Raw genomic sequence first — 22,151 nt, forward strand, 5'->3', positions numbered from 1 at the left:
TTTAATGTCTGGTGTTTCATTGTGTTTTTATATTCTGTTGGAAGCCTGCCCAGAGTGGCTGGGGCAACCCAAATGGGCGGGGTATAAGTAATATATTTCTTAAGATGATTATGATTAACCTCCTGGAGTTGGGTGATGATATTGGCGCTAATCTGCTGTTGTTGGTCTGTGTGTTCTAATCATATTTTAATTTGACCATTTTATTCTTGTTACATCTGTTTAGTTTACTGTGTTATGGCTACTGCTATTAATTATAATTTTAATTTCTTACCCACCCTTCGTCCTCAGGTCTCTCGGGGGGTTAAAACACAACATTAACAGCAACATAAAGACTTATTATTTAAAAAATACAACCACATAATATAGGGTGGGACCTGAAAATAGACACCTCACGTATCAAAGAGATGCAACTTCAGCATTTGCCCCAAACTGTATAAGAAGTTGCCAGATGGCTGCACCTCTGTGGGGAAGGAGTTCCACAACTTAGGGGCTGCCACAGAGAAGGCCCTCTCCAGGCCCACCAGCCTGAGCTTCTGAGGGTGGCAGAACCACCAAGAAGGTGGGCTTTTAGGTATGTGGGGACAGTCCAGGATTCACAGAAGCTGTCCCAGTTTCTGATTTTATCCTGGAATGTCCGGCTTTTCCTTAGGACGTCCCTTCATCAGACTTCATCAGTCCCTTCATCAGTATTGCTTTTGTAGCTGCATCCTAGCTGAAGGGTGTGCATGCATACATCTTGGCTGATTATTAAAATCTAATTGCATATAATTAAGAACAACGAAGCATGGAAAGGCATATCAGCCCCTGCAAAGAAACCCCTTTTTGCATGTTCATATAAGGGTAGCCAACATAGTGACCTCCAGATGTTGAACTCCAACTTCCATCAGCCACAAGCTGCGTGGCTAATGGTCAGGAATGATGGGAGCTGTAGTCCACAAAATCTGGAGGGCTACCCGTTATGAATTCATGGAAATACCTGTCTGAGAGAGGGCAGATGACTCCAGAGAAACCTTGCACTGTATGTAACAGTAGAGAACAGACCCAAAGTTTATGGAATAGGAGAGCCCCAAGACTCAAACCGTGCAGAGACTACAATCCTGAAGTTCAGTAAAAAAGAGATGTACACCCAGGTGTGCCCATACGTCTTTATTACAAGCAAGTGAAAGAGGCACAAACCGGTGAATGAGATAACTCAGTTATGCTACATTCTTAATCGAGGGATGTCTCTCATCCCTGGGGAACAGGAAGCAGACATCCATTCTGTTCCTTCTCAGGGTTTTCGCATCAACATCTTGAAAACAGCTTGATTGCTCAAGAATCTGTGAAGGCGTGTTTCAGCTGCTGTAGCTCTCCTGCTGTTCACAAGAGAGGTGTTTTCCTCTAGAAAGGGCTACCTACCTTACCCAGAATATTGAAAAGCCAATTTCTACCTCTCTGAGAGTAAGTGAGGCATTGACGGGCTCACAGCGCTGCCCTCTCCAACCCAGCTGGCTCTCGGTTCCCTGTTCTGGAACCAGTGACAAAACACAGGAGAACCAGGCTAACTCTGCAATTCCCAACATGGTGCCTGTGGGCACCACAACACTCTCAAACAACACCCTTGCTTCCAGCTCCCTGCCGCTCCCAGTTCTCAGTGATTTTATTTTTTCTTGGGATTTGGTTTGTTGGAAGTTGTTGGGTTTTTGCAGACCGTCGCCTGCTTTTGTGTTTTATTTGTTTACAGGTGTGTGCAGGTGTTCTGCCTTTTGTCTGGAGGGGGCATCATTATGAGGATTGCCGATTTTTCTTCTGTGAAATGGGCATTTTGTGGAACCCGAAACAGTTTCTTAGATTTCCAAACATGCCCCCCTCCTCTAACTAGTAGGATTCACTGCCTTTCTCAGACTTGGGGAAGGAATCAAGAATGCCAGCCTTTCTCTTAAGAGCCTATTCTCTCAGAGGTTCCCTTTCCTCCTGGTCCTCGGGACAAAGCTGGAAGTAAAGAACAATGGTTCCTCACAAAGTTTTGTCCTCGCCTCAAGGGCAGAGTGAAGACTAAAGGCCCCTCTTCCCAACCAGAAACAATTATTATCTCTTTGGCAAGAGGAGGTGGGCACAGGGGTAGTTTTAACAGGTGCAGGGCATGTGGAAGATTTGCTTGCCAGAAAGCAACAATTTGGCAGAGAATAAAATAACTAAAGAGAAAAATTCAGAGACTGGTGCTTGGGATTTTTCCCTCCTTAAAAGTGAAGGGTGAAAGAATGTTTAGAAGGCAGCAATTAAATGTAATTACCTTTGGAAAGCTGAAGATCAGTAGTTGAAACTCTTCCAAGCACCAATTATAACTAAAAAAACAACATATCATTTAAACCGGCATTTCAAACAAAAGAAATCACTGCAGTGATTACCAGTATGTCCTTAAAATATATGTAGTGAGTCCACAGTACATATTGGCCCAAATCCAGTTAACTAGGCTTCCCCACCTATCTGGGAGTATAGGATACTGAACTCAATGGGATTTACTTCTGAATGACATTTAGAGAATTGCCCTGGAAATTCTACTAAAATCAATGCTATGGATTAAGGGTTAAGTAGCTCATGCGTCCCATTGAATGTGCAGGCCAATCCTATTCATGTCTACTCAGACCGCATTCGCGCAACACATTTCAAGCACTGTAATGGTGCTTTAAACAGTTGTGGGTTCCCCCAAAGGATTCTGGGAGCTGCTGTTTGTTACAGGCGCCAAAAGTTGTTAGGGAACCCCCTATTCCCCTCACAGAGATACAATTTCCAGAGATCCCTTGAAGAGGGTTTGATTGTTAAAGGAGGGGAATGGGCAGCATCCTAGCAACTTTCAGGACGCTTAATGAACTACAGCTCCCAGCATTCTTTGGGGGAAGCCATGGCATCAGAGCATTTTAAGTGTGTGGTTTGAATGTGAGGTAAGCTCCATTCAGTTCCAGAGACACATGCAGCTGAATAGCGTACATATTTATGTACGCAGCCTGATACGGCAGTGATTCACAATTAGCTAAGTACCGCAGACTTTCAAAAAGCAAAGCCACGGAACTCCTACTTTTGAAAATTTTGATATTTCCATAGTATTTTTTGTTATGTGAATGGTGCCACGGACCCCTTGGGTGGGTTTCGTGGACCCCCTGGGGTCTGCAGCCCACTAACAGGGAGCCACTGCTATACAGAAATTAGCTGCACCAAGCCCAAATGAAATCAATAAGCCCACCAAAATCTCCCCAGGATCAAGCTGTCTTTAACAACTAAATTTAATTTGACAGGAACCATTGGGTTGTATCCAATTATTAGTTATTCCCAGAGTAGACCCAAATAAATTAATGGGCATGATTATGTCCATTAATTTCAGTGGGTTTATTCTGGGTTCTACGTTGGTAGAACTCAACGTAGGGAAAAATTAATCAACAATACTAGAACTATTTAAAATGTACTCTTGCTTCTCTCCTAACTGTATAAAATAGTATTATATGTGTGTCAACCAAATTAGACACAATGTATTAATCATTCTAAAGAGGTACACACAGGTCCCACTATCCGAATACAATGCATTCTCAGGAAATCATTCGTTAGGTGAATATTTGCATAACGAGTCAACAATTTCCATTGATTCCAATGGGGAAATTTCTAATGTGTTCCCAACCATGGAACTTAAGACTTCAAAATTACAAAAGAACAAAAAAAACAGGAAAACCCTCTGAAATCCTACAAAAGGCAAATATTTGTCTGATTTCTCCCCCTTTTTTTCTCCCCTGCCACTATGGTTTCTGGCAAAACAACCACGGACCAGCAAAACACAAAAAAAGTAAGATTCATTTAAGGCAACTTTGTTCTACACACAGGTCTGGTGTTTGGCTATGTGAATCTGCAGTGTGTATGACGAGTTTGGGTACAAATTCCTCATTTTTGGATAAGTGAATTTTCGAATGAGTATTTGGATAGCGGGACCTATGTATTTTTACATTTACATTTTACATTTAGCTCTGAATGCCACAAACTACTGCAGCAGTTTTCCATTTTCCTCAGTGATTTCCCCCTAAGTTGATTAAAAATAAATAAATCAGAGGTTTTATATCTTGGAACAGGAATTAAATCCTACTTATAGATGAAGTGCTCTAGAAGGGCCATGAAGAAATCAGTGACAGTAAAATTGACAGCATTATTGGAGGGAAGAGTGCCTCCAAAGAGGAACATTTCCTCTTCTGCCTCTTGTACGCACATGTTAATATTAGGGAGCATTTCTGAAGAAAATAGATTTTCCCTGAGGACAAACATACAAGAGGTTATGAGGAGAATATTTTTGTCTTCAACTTTCCACCCGTTTAAAATGTCCCTCACACAGGATTTTCCTTTTCCTCCACTACATGGGTAGGCAAACTAAGGCCAGGGGGCTGGATCCGGCCCAATCGCCTTCTAAATCCGGCCCGCAGACGGTCCGGGAATCAGCATGTTTTTACATGAGTAGAATGTGTCCTTTTATTTAAAATGCATCTCTGGGTTATTTGTGGGGCATAGGAATTCGTTCTTCTTCTTTTTTCAAAATATAGTCCGGCCCCTGACAAGGTCTGAGGGACAGTGGACTGGCCCCCTGCTGAAAAAGTTTGCTCTACTACATGGGCCTGCTTTCTGCTGACCCTAATTTCCGTATTCACACCTGTGATTCAAAATGGCCACCCCACTTAAGAAACAGCTGCCCCACTCCCTCTGCCACACCATTCTCCAAAGCAGCATTATGATGCTACAGGATTCGCTCCCCACCTAAGTACCATTTTTGCCCGCCACCATTTCCTCAGAATTCCCTCTGCCCTATAAGCCTCTGCTATTCCCCTCAGCCTCATGCCAAATTAGTCACTCTCCATGTTCCACTGTGGAAGAACCATTCGCCGTTCAAGTCTCATCCCCTGCTGAAGGTACCAGCTTGTTCTTCATTGCTAATGTAGCTGCTTCTCCTGCAAGAGCAGCAGCTGAGGCCCCTCCCCTGAAATGCGCCTTTTGGTGCCGCGTGTACTGCAGGAGGTATCGGAAGTGCTTCCCGCATTCCTGGCACGCGTACGGCAATTCCCCGGTGTGGATACGCTGGTGCTGCACGAGAGCCGAGCTCTGGCAGAAAGCCTTCTCGCAGTGTGGGCATTGGTACGGCCTCTCGCCGGTGTGGATGCGCCGGTGTTGCGACAGCGCCGAGCTGTGCCCAAAACGGCGCCCGCAATCCTTGCAAGCATACGGCCTCTCGCCGGTGTGGACCCGCTGGTGCTCCAGCAGCTTGGAACTCTGGGAGAAGCCATGCCCACAGTCCTCGCATCGGTACGGCCTCTCGCCGGTGTGGACCCTCTGGTGTTGCGCCAAGTGCGAGCTCTGCCGGAAGCTCTTCCCGCAGTCGCTGCAGATGTAGAGGGTTTGGTGGCGGAGCTGCGGGGCTGCCCCGTTTTGGTGGGTCTTTTGATGTAGCGCCAAATGTGCCCTCTGGCTAAAGGCACGCCCGCAATCCGGACACTGGAAGGGACGTTCACCCGTGTGGACTCTGCGGTGCTGCAAGAAGTGTGAACTGACGCCAAAGGTCTTCCCGCAGTCCTGACATTCGAAGGGCTTTTCTCCGGTGTGGACCCGCTGGTGGCGCAGCAGGGTGGAGCTGAGGCCAAAGGACTTGCCGCAGTCCATGCACTCGTAAGGTTTCTCCCCGGTGTGGGTGACGTGGTGCTGGATCAGAGTGGAGCTGAGCGAAAAGGACTTGCCGCATTCCTTGCACCGGAAAGGGCGCTCGCCGGTGTGGGTCCGCTGGTGCTGGGTGAGGGAGGAGCTCTCGGAAAACGTCTTGCCGCAGGCGCGGCAGGCGAAGGGGCGCTCCCCGGTGTGCACCCGCCGGTGGTTCAGCAAGTTGGAGTTGCGGTTGAAGCACTTGCTGCAATCGGGGCATTTGTACGGTTTCTCTCCCGTGTGGATGATCTGGTGCTGGATGAGGGTGGAGCTGAGGGAAAAGGACTTTCCACAGGTGCCACAGTTGTAGGGTCTCTCCCCTGTGTGGACCCGCTGGTGCTGAATGAGGTTGGAGCTTCGGCCAAAGCACCTGCCGCAATCGGGGCATTTGTACGGCTTCTCGCCCGTGTGCGTCCGCTGGTGCTGGAGGAAGGTCGAGCCCCGGGTGAAGCATTTGCCGCAGGCGCCGCACTTGTAGGGCTTCTCTCCGCTGTGGATGCGGCGGTGCTGGCCCAAGATGGAACTGGTGCCAAAGCATTTCCCACATTCGGGGCACCTGTATGGTTTGTCAGGTGCAGAAGGGGAAACGGGCAAGGTGGCCGCGAGGGATGATTCGCAGTTGACGTCCCGTTGACTAATGTCGAAGTCTCTGCCACCATCGCTGACATCCAAGCAGAGATCATGGTCCTCTCCATCGTCCGCATCAGAAACAAAGTCCTCAGTGGAATCTCCATCTGCTTCTGCCTCCACCTCTGGAGAGACACTTCCAGTTCCTTCCACATCTGTGTGGAAAGCTTGATCAGGGCTTCCACCCGTGTCTTGGTTAACGTCACCGTCCACGTCAGAAGACAAATCTTGGGCACCCTCCTCATCTAGATAGACATGCAGGTCATTCTCCCCATCTAAATCCCCATCGGCATGTGGAGGATCATTCCAGTTGCTGCCAAAAGTTTGCTTACACTCTATGTTTGAGTGCAACTTGATTATTTTCTTGATCTCGTCAACGTCCATCTCTGGGTGGGATCTCTGTTCTCCTTCAGCGTCCAAGCCATCACGACACCTGCTACGGACGTCTTGTTTGGGTACATTTTGTAACCCAGCTTGGTATCTGGTATCCCCACCACCTTCCAAACCATCAATAAGCTGTTTGCTCTCAGCACAGCATCTGCCCTCATAGCATCTCCCGTACATATTGACTGAAATGCCCTTGTTGCTGGTAATGGTGTGCAGTCACAACTCTAGGATGACGTTCCTCATCGCATTGATGCTCCTCACTGAAAGACAGGCACAAGGTACCACTGAAGATCTCTTGGAATCTGGAATTGGGGTGGCCATTCTCTTCTTTCATTAAAGGAGCAGCATATCCCTCACACATGGTCTGCAGGCAATGAGAATGAAAGGAATCAAAAAACTAAGCTCACATTCTTGCCTTGGTAAATGAGCAAGGTTAGTGTGCAAATTCTGCACCAAGCAGCTCAATTCCTGCACCAAGGTGACCCAGAGGAAAACTTGCTCTGTCAGACAAAGATATATATCAGGGATGGGGGAACCTGTGACCTTCCAGGTGTTGCTGGACCACAACTGACATCAGCCCGAGACTCCAGAGAGCCACCACAGGTTCCCCACCTCCGAAATATTAAAGATGCATTTAATAGACCTTTGAAGTTGGTCACAGATGTGGGTCAGAAGCACAGTTTATGGTCTTTCCTCTGTGGGTCCAAATCTGGGGCAGGGCTTTCTTGGTGGTGGCTCCAGTTGTCTAGAGCTCGCTTCCTATGGCGTGGGGGAGGGGACCCAAACATCCCATCACTGCAGAATGAAAAAAGGAGGCAGAAATGTGGTATAAATAGAAATAAATTACTTCAATCACTCACATTGCTTTAAAAAAGAGGTTGGGACAGTTCAGTTGGTAGAGCGTGAGACTGTGAATCTCAGGGTTGTGGGTTTGAGCTCCATGTTTGGCAAAAAGATTCTGGCATTGCAGGGGGTTGGACTAGATGACCCTCAGGGTTCCTTCCAACTCTATAATTCTATGATTTTAAGCATTTCTTATAAAGCTGATTTCTTATTTTAGTACTTCTTTGTTTGAAATACATCTTCAAATGATGTCTAAGAACTGCGTATACTACATATAAGCGTCCCCTGGCTCTCAAATGTTTCTAGAGTTACTCTGCTGCTGAATTTGTTGAATCTCCTGACCTGGAAATGGATGGTGAAGGAATCAGAGCAGTTCCCCATAGGCCAGGACTCCCTCACTAGGCTGCTGACATCTCTGGCTGCAGTGGCAGATTGCAGGAGGTGCCAGGGAAGCAGAAGTGTTATCAACCTCACCCGGTCCTTGGATGCTGTAACTGCAAAAGTTACAATTCACCAAAAACAGCTTCTCTTGCTTCTCCCAGATTGCAATGTCCTCCTTGCCTAATCTCACTGCATCCGTCACTCACAGCTATACAGGGCAATGGATCCACATGGCATATTCCTACCATATATAGAAAGGCAATCTCACAGTGAACTTTGGTTCTCCGTGCAGATGGAAAACAAGGTTAATGGAAAAGAGATCGTTCTCCTCCAGGCACACAGAATCTTCACACCTCAGAAGGACATGGTAATCACACACAGTCACTACAGATGCTCAACCTCTGTATCCTACAATTGCTAGCGTGAATTTGGAATTATTTGGAGAATTCGTGCCATTCAGATTGGCCGAGGTGGGGGGGGCAGGGGAATTTAATTTTTATTTTAAATAAAGGAAACTCACTCTTTGATCACCCTAAATTGAACCTATGACAACATGTGGTAAAAGGAATTTTGAGAGACAGAATGCAAACTTCAGTATGCAGAATCCAGAATGGGAGAAGACCTTTCCTGCTGTGAAAACATGGACAAAATGTACAAGTGCCCACAAAACATTTAATTGCCCATGTGTGCCTATTTGGGGAAGATGATGGGTGCCAGAGTCTCTTCCAGCAGGTGTTTATATAAAGATACATGTGCATACAGACAAGATGTCCACATATTATGTTTGCCCTGTGGGAAATGCAGGTGTTTTCTGTAGAAAACGTGCAGGGTTGATACTCTCCTTAAACATTAGATGAGGAATGAAGGAAAGGACGGGATTGAAAAGGAACGATGAAATCAGAAATCCATTGTAATTACAAAAAAAGGAGAAAACTCTAAGAGGAAATGAACCAAATCTCTGATTTCTTCAAAGCATTCGGTCCCCACTTCCCTCATACGAAACTTCTGCCCTCTGCCTTTTCCCCCTGCAATTATTTTTGCGCCTCTGACTCACCCAACGCGCCCCCCGAGTGTGGCTGCAGTTCGCTCTCCTTTGTTGCATGAGGAATCTTCCCTCGGAGCCCCCAAACCTCTTATGTGTCACTAAGTGGGAAGGGGAGGGGGCGAAATCGAGCTTGAAACAGGAAGAAGTCCATCTGTTATTATCTTCCCCCAAATTCCTCGCTGGGGAGAAAGCTGGCAGCAACAAAAATCAGTTCCTCTATGATTCCTTTAACTCTTCCTGCCCCAGATTGCATTTCGGATTTAAAACGGTGACTGACCATTCCTCCAGAAGAGGGCTACATTTGCACCAGGATTCAGCCCACAGTTTGTCTGTCTGTCTCGTTTGTTTCTTCCTGACAGAGGTGTGATGCATTTAGCAGATGCATTTGAGGCAAGGATTCAACAGGTGATGGGATGGTTAGTTTGCAAGTTTTTAATCTTGTTGCTTAGCGCCCTGAGACAGCATCTGTGTTGAATGCTTGCTGGGTAGACATTCAGAAAATAAGTTGATTAAAGAAACCCAAGCTATCCAAATCTCTGCCTTTCATGAGTTTTTAATAGTGCAGGAGTCTTGCAATAATAATAAAAAAAAACAATTGTTGTGATTCAGTCTAGAACTCAGTATTGGGAGTGTGTAAAAATGCTTCCTCCATGTGACCACATTATTGCCACCTGGTGGGACACTCTGGCGTTATAGCAGGACACACAAAAAAACAACATACACAACACCCCGAAACATTTGTGGTGTGAAGAAATATAATATTTTAAACTAAGCAGTAGAACCGGCTCAAAACTTGCAGGCGCAAATGGTATTGAAAGTGTGGTCATGCATAACCAACAACATATTGAGCACAAATCATGACCATCACTCAATAAAAACAACATCTGGAAGGGAGCTCAGACTGCATACTGAGCAATTCACTTTCTTGGCAGACATGTATGTGAAAGACAGCAGTTAGAAGGGACAGAAGGAGAGACAGAGAGTTGGTGGTGTTTTATTGCTGGAACCGAGATGGCAGCCTTCCGACAGCTGCCCTAGGTGCACTCTGGAGACCAGCATTCTGCCGAAGGTTCCTTTCTTCCAATATGCTTGGCTCATATTTTTTTTCTTTTTTTTCTTTTTCTTTTTTTTTTTTTTTTTTTGGTTCATATATTAAAGCAAAAATACTGTGGCATCATAAGTCTCCAGTGCTCTCTCATCCAAACGATGCTGAGGCAACAGATGTTACAGGTGGATCTACCCAGTGCTTTTTTTCTTTAAAAAATGTTTAGGGGTACTCTTATTTTGACTCAAGAAAATCACAATTTTTTGGTTCAGTTTGGGAAAAATAAATACAGTAAATGGACAAAAGTACATAGATTCACAAAATGTTTAGGGGTATGGGTCCCCCTGTGTCTCCCCAGAAAAAAAGCACTGGATCTACCCTGGGAAATTTGCAGTCATCTTGCACAATAAAGGGAAATGCAGTTGGGGAGCCATTTGCAAAACACGAGTGAATATGCCCTATCTGATCCCTGGACCAACCATCATAACAGACTTGTATCTGCATAGACCCCCCACATGCCTCAAAACAGGATTTCAGTCCTAAGACACTTTTACATAGAGCAAAAGTTTATTTATTAAGCACTTAGAATACACTGCAGCTTAAAGTCTAAGGCCAGGACCAGTTCATGGAATCCCTCAGCAGCTGCTGGGGCCCAAGAACCCCAACAACTGGGTAAGTTTCCTAGAAGAGGCCACTGAGAGGCAAATCGCCTGGGACGATAACACACCCAGAGTCAAGCTTGCCTGTTCGGGTCCTTTCCTAATGCCAGTGTGTTGGGTTATTGCCTCAACCCACACATTCCTACACAAAGAGCAAATGCCTCACATGCATCTATACTGCCTTTGCCGAGGCTTCTCTGCGCTTCCTTGCTAAGAGATGGGTTGGGGAGGGGGATTCAAATCCCAAGTTCATAAAGTCTGAGAAGTACCGTTTTAAAATCACGTTGCAGGCACAGTTCAGGAGAAAGACGCCTTCTCCTCCATGATTCCACTCCAAACTTTGTTCTTGTGCCTCTTTCAAAGGGACTTTGTGACAGTCCCTGCTACCGACTGCATTGATAGTTGGGGGATAAACCTGTATTTTACTGCAGTCTTTACCTATATTGGGTTTTCCTGTGTAGCTCTTTAAACATAGCAGCAATCTCCAGGGGCTTACCCTTTTCTGCAGATGAATAAATAAGAGACACTACTATTTTCACTGAAGGAGATTCTCTAGGAATGCCTTGTAGATCCATCTGTTCTTGTCTGCTTTTTCTTGAGTTGCTTATAGTCTTGTTATAGCTGTGGCATGTTGTGGGCTGGGTGTTTTGGGGTTTGTTTTGGTTTTTGGCTTTTAATTATTTTATTGTTGTTGCGCTGTGTGCATTTTAATTGCCTTGGGAGGAGTTTTCCCTTTAAAATAAATACAAAAATATTATTTGTACAATGGGAGTTTAAAGAACCTTCTGCTTACGATATGTCCAGGGCATTGTCCTTGCAGAAGCAGGTGTGAGTTGAGAAAAGAAAAGCAGAACAGGAGATGTTCTTTTTCCTCTACCATAGTGGAAGATGGCATATTTTTAAGGGGGTTGCATTTTTCCCTGAATTGTACAGCCCAGGGCAAAAATAGGGGAACAACCTCCCTTTGAACCTAGAACTCGCAAAAGTGTAAAGGTGGGCCATGGTAGAAGCATCACAGAAAGACACCAGGCCCCCGTTATAGTCCAGATAAACCCCAACTCTCTTGGGGAAGGATGTGGGGCACAGCCTTTGAGGTGGGTCATCCTTGGCCATTAGCTCCACGCCATTTCGCAGCCGGATTACCCAGTATCCACTACCAGGGGAGGCAGCGATTTTCCCTTTGCGGTTGATAGAAACGCTAACCAGGCCTAAGGTCCAAGAGAGCTTGTCACCAACTTCCACTTCCCAATAGTGCTTCCCCGAGGAGAAACTCTGGCAACCCAACACGGCTACACAGTAGTTGAACCGCATGGGCGTGTCTGGGACTTCCTGGCGCAGGTTTCCGTCCCGGACACAAGTGTAGTCATCTGATAGGACAAGACACGGGTGTGCTGTTTCAGGGTCCAGGGTTATCCGGGGGAAGTCTGCAAAATGGTGGGAGGGGGGGAGGAAGGAAGAAAGCAAATTTTAAAATCAAGTTGTCCTTGCATTTCATAGCAGCCTGATGATGAGGAGGAGGAGGATTATAATATTTATTTTATAAACATCTTTATTTAAAGTTCAATAAGTATATAATTATATGTGCACTAAACATGATGAGACATAAATAAAAGAGAAAAAGAAAGAAAAACAGAAACAGAACCCTTGTAGAAAGGAAAGTAAAAGGGGGAGGGGGAAACCCAAAACTGTATACAGTCATACTTTGGAAGTCGAACGGAATCTGTTCCAGAATTCCATTTGACTTCCAAAACGTTTGAAAACCAAATCGCAGCTTCTGATTGGCTGCAGGAAGTATTTGTACAGTATTTGTAAGAATGAATTCCAAATATCGCTGAATTTGTCCGTGGCAAGACTGATACTGATGAACTGGAAAAATAAAAATGCAGCTCCCTTCTGCGACTGAAGACTTATACAAGCTCGCAACTGATGATGATGATTATTCCTATAATTTATTACCCACTTTTCACCCTAAGTACCCAGGGTAGGTTACAACAATTAAAATACACTAGTAAAAACAGTCTGAAACAACTTAAAGCCACAGAAATTTGGGGGGGGCTAATAATATATGGGGTGCAGCTTCAGCATTCTCCAAAAGTTGTGTAATGAAGGTACCAGCTGCAATTGTGGGGAGGGACTTCCACAATTTAGGAGCTGCACCAGAGAAGGCCAGTTCCTTGGCCACCACCCCACTGAGTTTCTGAGGGTGGTGGGACAACCCAGAGGGCCCCTTCTGCCAATCTTAGTGTTGTGTATTGAGTCAAAGGATTTTATATCTGTATTATTGTTGTCTGTATTTGCATTAGGGTAAAGTAACTGCCTTTTGGTTCCAGAGGGTACAGCTACTATTGGTTCATTTAAGCTGCTGTATTTGGATCCTCTGTCTTATTGGTTTCCTCCAAAAGGCAGGACTGTGATTGCCTGATATTGTTCCCTCCAAAATGTATCCTTTCTAGGTAGTTCCCTGTCCCTATAAATGTAGCTCTCCCCTCCTCAGTTCTCAGTCTTGTTTGCTGTAATAAAGAAGCGTTACTACAGAACTGTCTCCAGCATATTATGTCAAGAGAGCTGAAATCACAAACCCCACGTCACAACACTTAGCCCCCCATATGATCTGTAGGGAAGGGTCTTTTGAGTCTTGGGAATGGTTCCTACCATCTGGATCACAGTTAGGGAACCTGTGACCTCCCAAGTGCTGTTGGCTCCCTCAGCACCAGCCAACATGAACAGTGGTCAGTGTTAAGTAGATCTACTCTGAAGTAAGACTTATCCAGGGACCACAAGGATCCTCTGGGACTATAGCTTAATGCAGGCACCCCCAACCTGCGGCCCTCCAGATGTTTTGGCCTACAACTCCCATGATCCCTAGCTGACAGGACCAGTGGTCAGGGATGATGGGAATTGTAGTCCAAAACATCTGGAGGGCTGAAGGTTGGGGATGCCTGGCTTAATGTATAAGGAAGGTATAAACTTAATAGTCTGAGATGACAAGAGTTAGGCAACACATGGTGGTTCCCCAGCCTTGCTCTAAATACTAGACGTTTCATGAGCCAGCACTAATACAAACGGCACACCCAAAATCGCTGGATTCAGTGAGTTAAGAGCTCAACACGCATTCCTCATGAGCAAAACCAGAGGGGCCTGCCCCCCTCAATCAAGTAAATACTGTTCACTGTTAGGTCATTCGAGAAGGAAGTGCTGAAAGGGTTTTCAGCAAATCCAAGAAAGCTTGTTTTGTTCTTTGTAAATTTGCAAAAAGTACTCGATAACTCCCTGGTGTTAATTTTTTATTCCACTTCCTAGTTTTCAAGTGACTGAAGATTTTGATGGATATTTCTGAGCACTTGGGGGGGTCAAAGGAAAGTAATTTAAAACATCTGTTGTTGAGACATTTCATTCCAAATCTGCTAGACAGAGCCAGATGGGGGATGGTGGCAGGTGGGTGTCCTCCCCTGGCCTTAACATAAATCATAAATCCATTACTCATGATCTGTACCTGACTCATCTTTTTCCTCTACCGTTCTGTTAGGTCATCCCGGAGCCTTATTAGCTCCTGGCCTGATCTTTTAATTGGCTTGGTATACACAGCTCTTCCTAGGTCAGGTCATCACAAAGATCCTGTTGAATGCAGAATCCTTCATTATCTGTTTTCTCAGCATCAGCACCTGGGTGTCCTTTCACTGCTCTCTGACTCACTGCGGAGCACTCTTAGTCATTCCCTCTCGCCTTCTGCATGACCCACAGAATCCTTAGCCAAGCTGAGCGAGCCCACAGAGGCCAGCTGCTACAGGTGGGTTGAACTGTAAATACAAAGGTACTCAAGATCTCTTAACTGTTAAGCAGAACTAATCTGTGTCAATCTCTTGCTTAGAACACAAGATGAGTGCCTTGCAAGATCAAAAAGCCCACGTAGTCCAGCACCTCTGCAAAAATCCTTTGGAAAGCGGTCAGCGGTGGGGCAGAGGTTTGGTGTGCAAAAAATAAATAAATACAGTGATACCTCTGGTTGCGAACGGGATCCATTCCGGAGGCCCGTTCGCAACCTGAAAAGAACGCAACCCGCATCTGCGCGTGTCACAATTCGCCGCTTCTGCGCATGCGCAATGTCATTTTGTGCATCTGCGCATGCGCGAGTGGTGAAATCCGGAAGTAACCCTTTCCGGTACTTCCAGGTCGCCACAGGACGCAACCTGAAAATGCGCAACCTGAAGCAAACGTAACATGAGGTATGACTGTACCACATTCAATTCCTGACATCTCCAAATACAAAGGGAAAGAAAAATCCCTGCCTGAACCCCTGGAAAGACGCTGCCCGTCAGTGTAGACCTGGGGTAAGAAACCTGGGGCTCCTTTCAGATGTTGCTGAACTACAACTCCCCAGCCCCAGTGAGCATGACCAAGGCACAGGGATAGCGAGAGCTGTAGTTTGGCAACGTCAGGTGGGCCACAGGTTCCCCTCCCCTGGTGTAGGCATTGCACAATACTGAGCTAGATTGACCCATGGTAAAAAGGAGCTTCCTGTTTTCACTATTGTCAGGAACCAGTAGCAGCCAGATGTCCCACATTAGGAACTGGCTAGCAATCCACTGCTGAGAGAGTCTGCCCTACTCAAGGGAACTAATGCCAGTGTACTGAAAGAAGTAAATACAGTGGTACCTCGGGTTAAGTACTTAATTCGTTCCGGAGGCCGTGCCGCCACAGCGTGATTTCTGTTCTCATCCTGAAGGAAAGTTCTTAACCTGAGGTACTATTTCTTGGTTAGCAGAGTCTGTAACCTGAAGCGTCTGTAACCCAAGGTACCACTGTACTGTATATCACCAGTGCTGAAGCAATGATTCTTCAACATCAACTTCATTGGACTGGTCATGTTGTACAGATGGCTGATGATTGTCTTCCAAAGCAACTACTCTATTCTGAACTTAAAAATGGAAAGCGTAATGCTGGTGGTCAACAAAAGAGGTTCAAATACTCTCAAGGCAAATCTTTAAAAAAAATGTAGTATAAACACTGACAACTGGGAAACACTGGCTTGCGAGTGCTCCAATTAGAGAACAGCCTTTACTAAAGACGTCATGGGCTCTGAAGACGCTCAAACTCAGGATGAAAGGGAGAAACGTGCTAAGAGGAAGGCACACTTGGCAAACCCTCACCATGATCAACTCCCATCCAGAAACCTATGTCCCCATTGTGGAAGGACGTGTGGATCCAGAATTGGCCTCCACGGTCACTTCCAGACTCACTGTTAAGACCGTGCTCATGGAAGACAATCTTACTTGGCTACGAGTAGAGAAGAAGAAGAAGAAGAAGAAGAAGAAGAAGAAGAAGAAGAAGAAGAAGAAGAAGAAGAAGAAGAAGAAGAAGAAGAAGAAGAAGTCGTCCCAGTGGAGAAGGAATACAATCAGTCTGAGTCAAGATTTGTTCATGCGGTCCACTCAGAAAAGGCAACAAGGACGCTTTTTGAGTTCTCCCAAACATCACCTTTACCTATGCCGAGTGCAGATTTCATTTCCCTCCAAGCGGCACACTGTAGAGGCCCCTTGAACTGCCCAAGGGTCTGTAGTATGGGGCACATAAGTGGAAACGTTGGTGTGGCTTGTTGTTGCTTCACCCTTAGCCAGGTGGGAGGGAAAACAATCACACACATACAAGTAGATGTTAATAACTAAAATAAAAATGGGGGGGGTTTCTTTATGAATAAGAAATTACTCTTTTCTTTTTGGTTCACTCACCTGTTCAGGAGAGAATGTATTCCCTGTGCATGGGAGGGGGACAAAGGGGAAACACATGTTTAGAACAATACCAAGGAGATTTGAAATTTTAATAATTTTGACCTACTAGAGCCGGGAGTTCCTGGTTTTGCTATTTTATGCAAGTAGCAACAAACTGCCTGCTTAAATGCTCTTCCTCATCCATCTCGCAATCATAGTATCACCCACAAGGTCATCAGTGAGGCCAAACATCATCAAAACAGAATCCCCACCAACTTCAGCAACACCCCAAGAACCAGCACAGTTATTCTTTGAACTGCCCTGAGATTTTTCAATGGAGGGCGTTGTTATAAGAATTTTAAGGTCTCAAATATAGGATAAGTATTCATAAATGCACACATATCTAAATATATGAACCACGTGTCTGAAATAGTATGGGAGAGCAATCCTGAAGCCGTTTTGACTCTCCCAATGGCCTCAAATATTTCTCTGCAGGAAGGGAGGCAAATGGGGAAGGCCCTCCCATTGTCTTTTTGCTTGCAAATCCTGTCTTAAGGGTGTATTTATGTATGAATAGGGTGAGCCTGTGACCTGGATTCAGGAACTAAAGCATTAACGACCACAAAAGAATGAGCAGACTGCCCAGGTAATGCAATCAGTGACCATTATCAGGTGTCTTGGCAGACAGGATTTCTGCTGAAGACCGCCTCCTTCTGTGATGTATGTCTTGGGCTACAGGGTGGGCAATTTCAAAAGTCTATATAAGGGCTTGTGCACCATTGTTCAGGGTTCTCTTCCCTCCTGCATGTGGCGAGTGAGGTAAGGTAAAGGTAAAGGGACCCCTGACCATTAGGTCCAGTCATGACCGACTCTGGGGTTGTGGCACTCATTTCGCTTTATTGGCCGAGGGAGCCGGCGTACAGCTTCCGGGTCATGTGGCCAGCATGACTAAGCTGCTTCTGGCGAACCAAAGCAGTGCACGGAAACGCCGTTTACCTTCCCGCTGGAGTGGTACCTATTTATCTACTTGCACTTTTGACATGCTTTCGAACTGCTAGGTTGGCAGGAGCAGGGACCGAGCAACGGGAGCTCACCCCATTGCGGGGATTTGAACCGCTGACCTTCTGATCGGCAAGCCCTAGGCTCAGTGGTTTAGACCACAGCGCCACCCGCGTCCCTAGTGAGTGAGGACCCTGTTGCAATAGTTTAATAAAGATCAGGCTTACTAGCTGTTTTGCTTCTCAATATACTCTGGTTGGCCTCTGTTTTCTCCTACCAATAGGGAACCCACTTAAGGACTATATACAGGCTCCGGAATACCCCATAAGGGAAAGGGAGCAGTTTTTCTTATTACAGTTCCAGCTGTAGAATCTCCATGGAAGCCCGTTTTCTCCATACCGCTAGGAAGCTTGCAGAGTCTTGTAGCTGCAGGTGGCCCCTGGCTTCCAACAGCAGCTCCTGGCCCAGCTAACAAGACTCCCTCAGCGCTCCCAGTCTCTCCTCCATCTCCCGAAGAACGTGTGCCCCTTCCTCCTCCAGCCTCGCCTTGCACGCTTTCTCGTGAGCATAGAGGAAGCGATGGAGATGCTTGTATTCGGTGGAGATGTGGTCATCCAGACTCAGCAAAACTGCCTAGCAACCAGAGAGAGATCTAAGCATATTTCCCTCCCAGATATATAAGCTTATTGCCCTCATTAAGTTTTTCCTCACCGCCCCAGTCTTCTTCACCTGATGGTTCTGGAGCTTCTCTTCTTCCTCCCTCGTAAGCAGGACAAGTTTGGTCAGGTTAGATTCCATCCGCAAAATAGCCAGAGACAGCTCCTCCTATTCAAGATGGCGAGTGGAAATTAAAAATACACATTTAACAGTAACCTGACCATTCAGAAATTGTCCACACCAGGAAAAAATGTCACCTGCTTGCCATGAATTTGATTGTCTCCCATTGCATGGACCTATTCCAATGGTTCTGTGTGATATAAACTCCAATGAGAAATTAAGGTCTACACAAAAGGGCTGGGTGTCCCTTGATGGCTCCTGCTTTTGGAATCCAACATGTATCACTTTGGGGAGCAATAGAGACAACTGGGAGGGTATTTTGCCATTTTAATTTAGGCAGACAAACTGGAAGAACTATTCACTGGCTGAATAAAAAGTCACCCTTTTAAAGATATCTGATGCCGATACAGTGGTACCTCGGGTTACATTCGCTTCAGGTTACAGACTCCACTAACCCAGACATATTACCTCGGGTTAAGAACTTTGCTTCAGGATGAGAACAGAAATCGCGCAGCAGCGGGAGGCCCCATTAGCTAAAGTGGTGCTTCAGGTTAAGAACAGTTTCAGGTTAAGAACGGACCTCCGGAACGAATTAAGTTCTTAACCCAAGGTACCACTGTATAGGAAGTGGATTGCCTACTAACCTGGTGGGGGCCTTGATTCCACTCTGCTCTGCTTGTATGTTTGTAAGCAAACATCTCTTACAAAGGCAGTAGAGAAGTCAAGCTGTAATTAGATTCCTTGCATGGAATAATGATATTATTTGTGTAGCTCTTCCTAGTTTGCTGCCAATCGGGACAGGTGTTGCTTGTCTGTTTTCTGTCTTATTTGCTAAATTTATATGGCAAATGCACAAGCAAACATTTAAAAATAATTCCAATACAGGTGCAAATTGGGGGTGGGGGAGGCAATAGAGGTTTCCAGTGCTGTCTTATCCAAAGGAAACTCAGCCCTTGCTATAAAACACTCGAACATTTCTCCATTAAAGGGAGCAGGGAATGGTTAACAAACCAGCTGCTGGAGTACTGTTAAATGCATGGGAATGTCTCCATTATTTGATAATAATAATAATAGCATTTACATCCCACCTTTTCCTCCAAGGAGCTCAAGGTAGCATACATGGCTCCCCCTGCTGTCTACAACAACCCTGTTAGGTAGGTTAGGCTGAGAGCCTGTGACTGGCCCAAGGTCACTCAGCGAGCTTGCATAGGTCACTTTGAGATCCCTTAATAATGCTAATTCAGCCAGCCAGCCATAGAAAAGCTGCCAGCCTTTCTCCCGACTCCCCGTTCCCACCCACTGTGCTCTCACACACCCCATTCATCACTATTACTAGCAATCTGGGAACAGGACACAGGGGGCTCTGCCTGGACTCTTCCCCCCGCACCTTGTACAGCTTTGTAGTCTCCTGGATAGAGGTCAGCATGGCATTGTGGCGCGGCGCAGATTCTCTGGGCTCGGTGCGTCTTCCCTCCTCGACCTCCCCGGCTCTCATCCCGCCGATTCGGTGAATCAAGGTCCCCAGGAGCTTGCACGGCGTGTACCTCCTCTCTGGAAACTGCTCCCGGCACTGAGGACAGGTGGGCTTGCTGCCAGGGACTCCCCACGCTGCCTCGATGCAGGCCTGGCAGTAGAGGTGGCCGCAAGGGAGGGCAACCGGCTCCCAGAACCACTCCAGGCATACAGGGCAGGAGAAATCCGTAACGAGGTCCTCAAAGTGTGTGGAGGAAGCCATGGCGAAGGCAGGTCACTCCTAGGAACTTCAAGAAACTTGGGTCCCAGTCCTCCTCCCTGCCCACCACAATATTATAGCTGGGAAGAGGACCCCAAAGTCTGCTGTTCGGCCGTCTTTCCTGCCTGCCCACCCCCAAAACGCCCAGATGTCTCTGCTGGAGTTAGGAGACAGCAATCCAGTGGTCCAAGCTGTCAAGTTGTGGAGCTTCTGGCTTGATCTAGACCCAGCCACTGCCTGCGCCTGTCAGAAATCCAATGCTGAACTTTGCTCCCAAACACCCAAGATTTGCGCTTATCGCTCACAGGGGTGTGGGTGCGGGAACACAGATGTTTAGCAACCCACCCTCTCTGCACATAACACTTTCACGAAAGCAATGTGGGCTCCCCTCCCTTTTTAAAAAAACAAAACCTGGCTCTACTGCATTGCACAGCTTGCCAGAAAAGATTCCTTTGCTACATTTCTGCACACAAGGCTGCTGCTAAAAGCACAGAAGGGGCCTGTACAAACACTGCCAGCCCTATGCGTTTCAGACCAAATGGACTCAGGAGAGAACGTGCATTTCTAAAGTGTGCAGCCCTGCTATAGAGCTTCCTCTGTTACTGGTAATCAGTCACCTGCTAGGATATGGACGCACTTGATTAAACAATAAACACCAGGCACACCCTGTATCCAAGATCAAGTGGAAGGTTTTGGAACTTTTGGATTTTGCATGCTATCGGAATAATGGAGCAGAGAGGGGATTTCATGAGCCAGGGCCAACTTAACTGCTGCAAACACGTTCACTTTTAATTAAAAGCCTATTTGCCAGAGTGCAGAGAGAAATGTCCTTAAATATGGAGCTGGAGGAGGTGGGCAGAAAGTAGATCAGCAATTTCCTCACAGAGTACATCCTTATTTGGTATGCATTCCCCTTTCAAGGCTCTGGAAGAGACCCCAGACCCACCTTCCTACTTATTCTGTTTGCCAGCAGCAAGAATCCAGCCTGATGAAGAAGAGTTCTGTTGGACTCTAAAGCTTACCCATGTTTTTAAATATTTTGGATGTTTCTAAGGAAGGTTTTAGCTTTTAAAAAACTTTTTGAAATTTTTAACTTCCAACAAACTAACACCTTTTTGAACTTTCAAGTTTTGTCTACTTCACCTGTTTATAAAGGTTCACCTGTCAAGAGTTAAGAGCAGCACCCCCTAGTCCATCTCTGCTAGACCAGCCTCCAGGTCCTACGACTGCTAGTAACATTGATTTCTATAAACCTTCAAGAAATATAATTGCCAATATGTGGTCTAGAGCAGGTGGATAATACATAGACCCTCAACCATTGATACAGCTCTGGGAAACTTGCAGTACATTGGCAAAGGGATTCTGTCTCCCAATTGTCTTTTAAAAAGCAAGAACAAAAAAGCCTCCCTATTATTATTATTATTATTATTATTATTATTATTAGCAAACTGGGTTGTTAAAAAGGAACACTTTGGGGGAAACCAGAAACAAACTTGTGTGCTTGGTTCCACAAATGGTTCAGCAATTCCTGGGCTTATAGCGCATGCTCAGAGGCACCCTGGTCCTTAATTCTTCACAGATATTTGCCCAAATAAGCCACTGCTTCACACCTGGCTCCAGGAGGTGTGGCACGCAGGACCAGTCGAAAACAAAGCAAATCCCATAAGCCAGACGATTGCCCTAAAGGTTATGACTGGAACTCTGTGCTGCCAGAAATGGAAGAGTAACACTTCTATCGCTTTGGGCACCAGATGGAAGGGGGTTGTATGTGTTACAGACCAAAATAAAAAATAAAAAATAGTTTAATGGATTAAGCCAGGAAAGCTATGGAAACAAAAAAAGGAAAATATATTTTATTTTCCATATGTACAATCAAGCAGCCCAAAACTCTCCCCATGATGCTGAATCTCCCAGTAGGTATTGCCACCTTCCCTGCCCAATGGAAAACCACGGCAGAGAGTTCACAGCAGATAAAAAAACTTAACATGTACAAGACGAAACAAATAAACAAACAGCTGCCATTAGCCATCTCTCAACCAAGTCATTGCAACGGACCATGCTTGAGAACTGAGGAGAGAGCCTTGGAGGTAGGTAAGCTGGAGGGGGGGAAATTACAGCCAGGAAATGACTGGTTGAGCCTCCAATAAAGAGGCATTGCGCTGATCCTGAACCCTTAGAACTCGTAAGTTTGGGAGTTCTGTTTCTGGGCTGTACCACTTCAGACTGCTGGAAGGGTTACACAGCTCACTGTAGG

General features: G+C 45.9%; 2 protein-coding genes and 1 long non-coding RNA gene across 4 annotated transcripts in view; all 3 read right to left on the bottom strand.

Moving 5' to 3' along the window:
• Window positions 1-1,131: 1,131 nt before the first annotated feature.
• Window positions 1,132-22,151, bottom strand: part of LOC310748558 (uncharacterized protein) — a 31,783-nt gene continuing 10,763 nt past the window's right edge. Inside the window, exon 6 of the mRNA XM_083584410.1 lies at window positions 1,132-6,927. Within this exon, the coding sequence (XP_083440536.1) occupies window positions 4,894-6,927 (2,034 nt within the window). The 3' untranslated portion in view covers window positions 1,132-4,893. The remainder of the gene's footprint in view (window positions 6,928-22,151) is intronic.
• The window catches only part of LOC310748480, a 110,026-nt gene continuing 90,828 nt past the window's right edge, over window positions 2,954-22,151 (bottom strand). The window contains exon 2 of the long non-coding RNA XR_014541341.1: window positions 2,954-4,416. This is a non-coding gene — a long non-coding RNA (uncharacterized lncRNA). The remainder of the gene's footprint in view (window positions 4,417-22,151) is intronic.
• On the bottom strand, window positions 10,574-20,538 carry LOC310748427 (zinc-binding protein A33-like). 2 transcript variants are annotated; one of them, XM_083584224.1, is made up of 5 exons: window positions 19,553-20,534; window positions 18,118-18,213; window positions 16,411-16,433; window positions 16,166-16,290; window positions 10,574-12,108 (listed from the first exon to the last, which is right to left on the bottom strand). In XM_083584224.1, the coding sequence occupies exons 1-5, from the start codon at window positions 19,898-19,900 to the stop codon at window positions 11,558-11,560; spliced, it is 1,143 nt and encodes a 380-aa protein (XP_083440350.1). In that variant the 5' UTR covers window positions 19,901-20,534; the 3' UTR covers window positions 10,574-11,557. The 2 variants fall into 2 exon arrangements, with proteins under 2 accessions (XP_083440350.1, XP_083440351.1); XM_083584225.1 differs by lacking the exon at window positions 16,166-16,290 and having other exon boundaries at window positions 11,948-12,108; window positions 19,553-20,538.

The sequence above is a fragment of the Podarcis filfolensis genome (genome assembly GCF_964270895.1).
Source record: "Podarcis filfolensis genome assembly, chromosome: 13".
Lineage (NCBI taxonomy): Eukaryota > Metazoa > Chordata > Lepidosauria > Squamata > Lacertidae > Podarcis > Podarcis filfolensis.

Bases quoted from the DNA above. Each gene is read 5' to 3' on its own strand.
- LOC310748427 (XM_083584224.1), bottom strand. From the start codon at position 19,900: ATGGCTTCCTCCACACACTTTGAGGACCTCGTTACGGATTTCTCCTGC. The intron at 18,214-19,552 runs GTGCGGGGGGAA...CATCTTGAATAG, and splicing joins AGACTACAAAGCTGTACAAG to GAGGAGCTGTCTCTGGCTAT. The intron at 16,291-16,410 runs GTGAGTGAACCA...CACCTGGCTAAG, and splicing joins ATACATTCTCTCCTGAACAG to GGTGAAGCAACAACAAGCCA.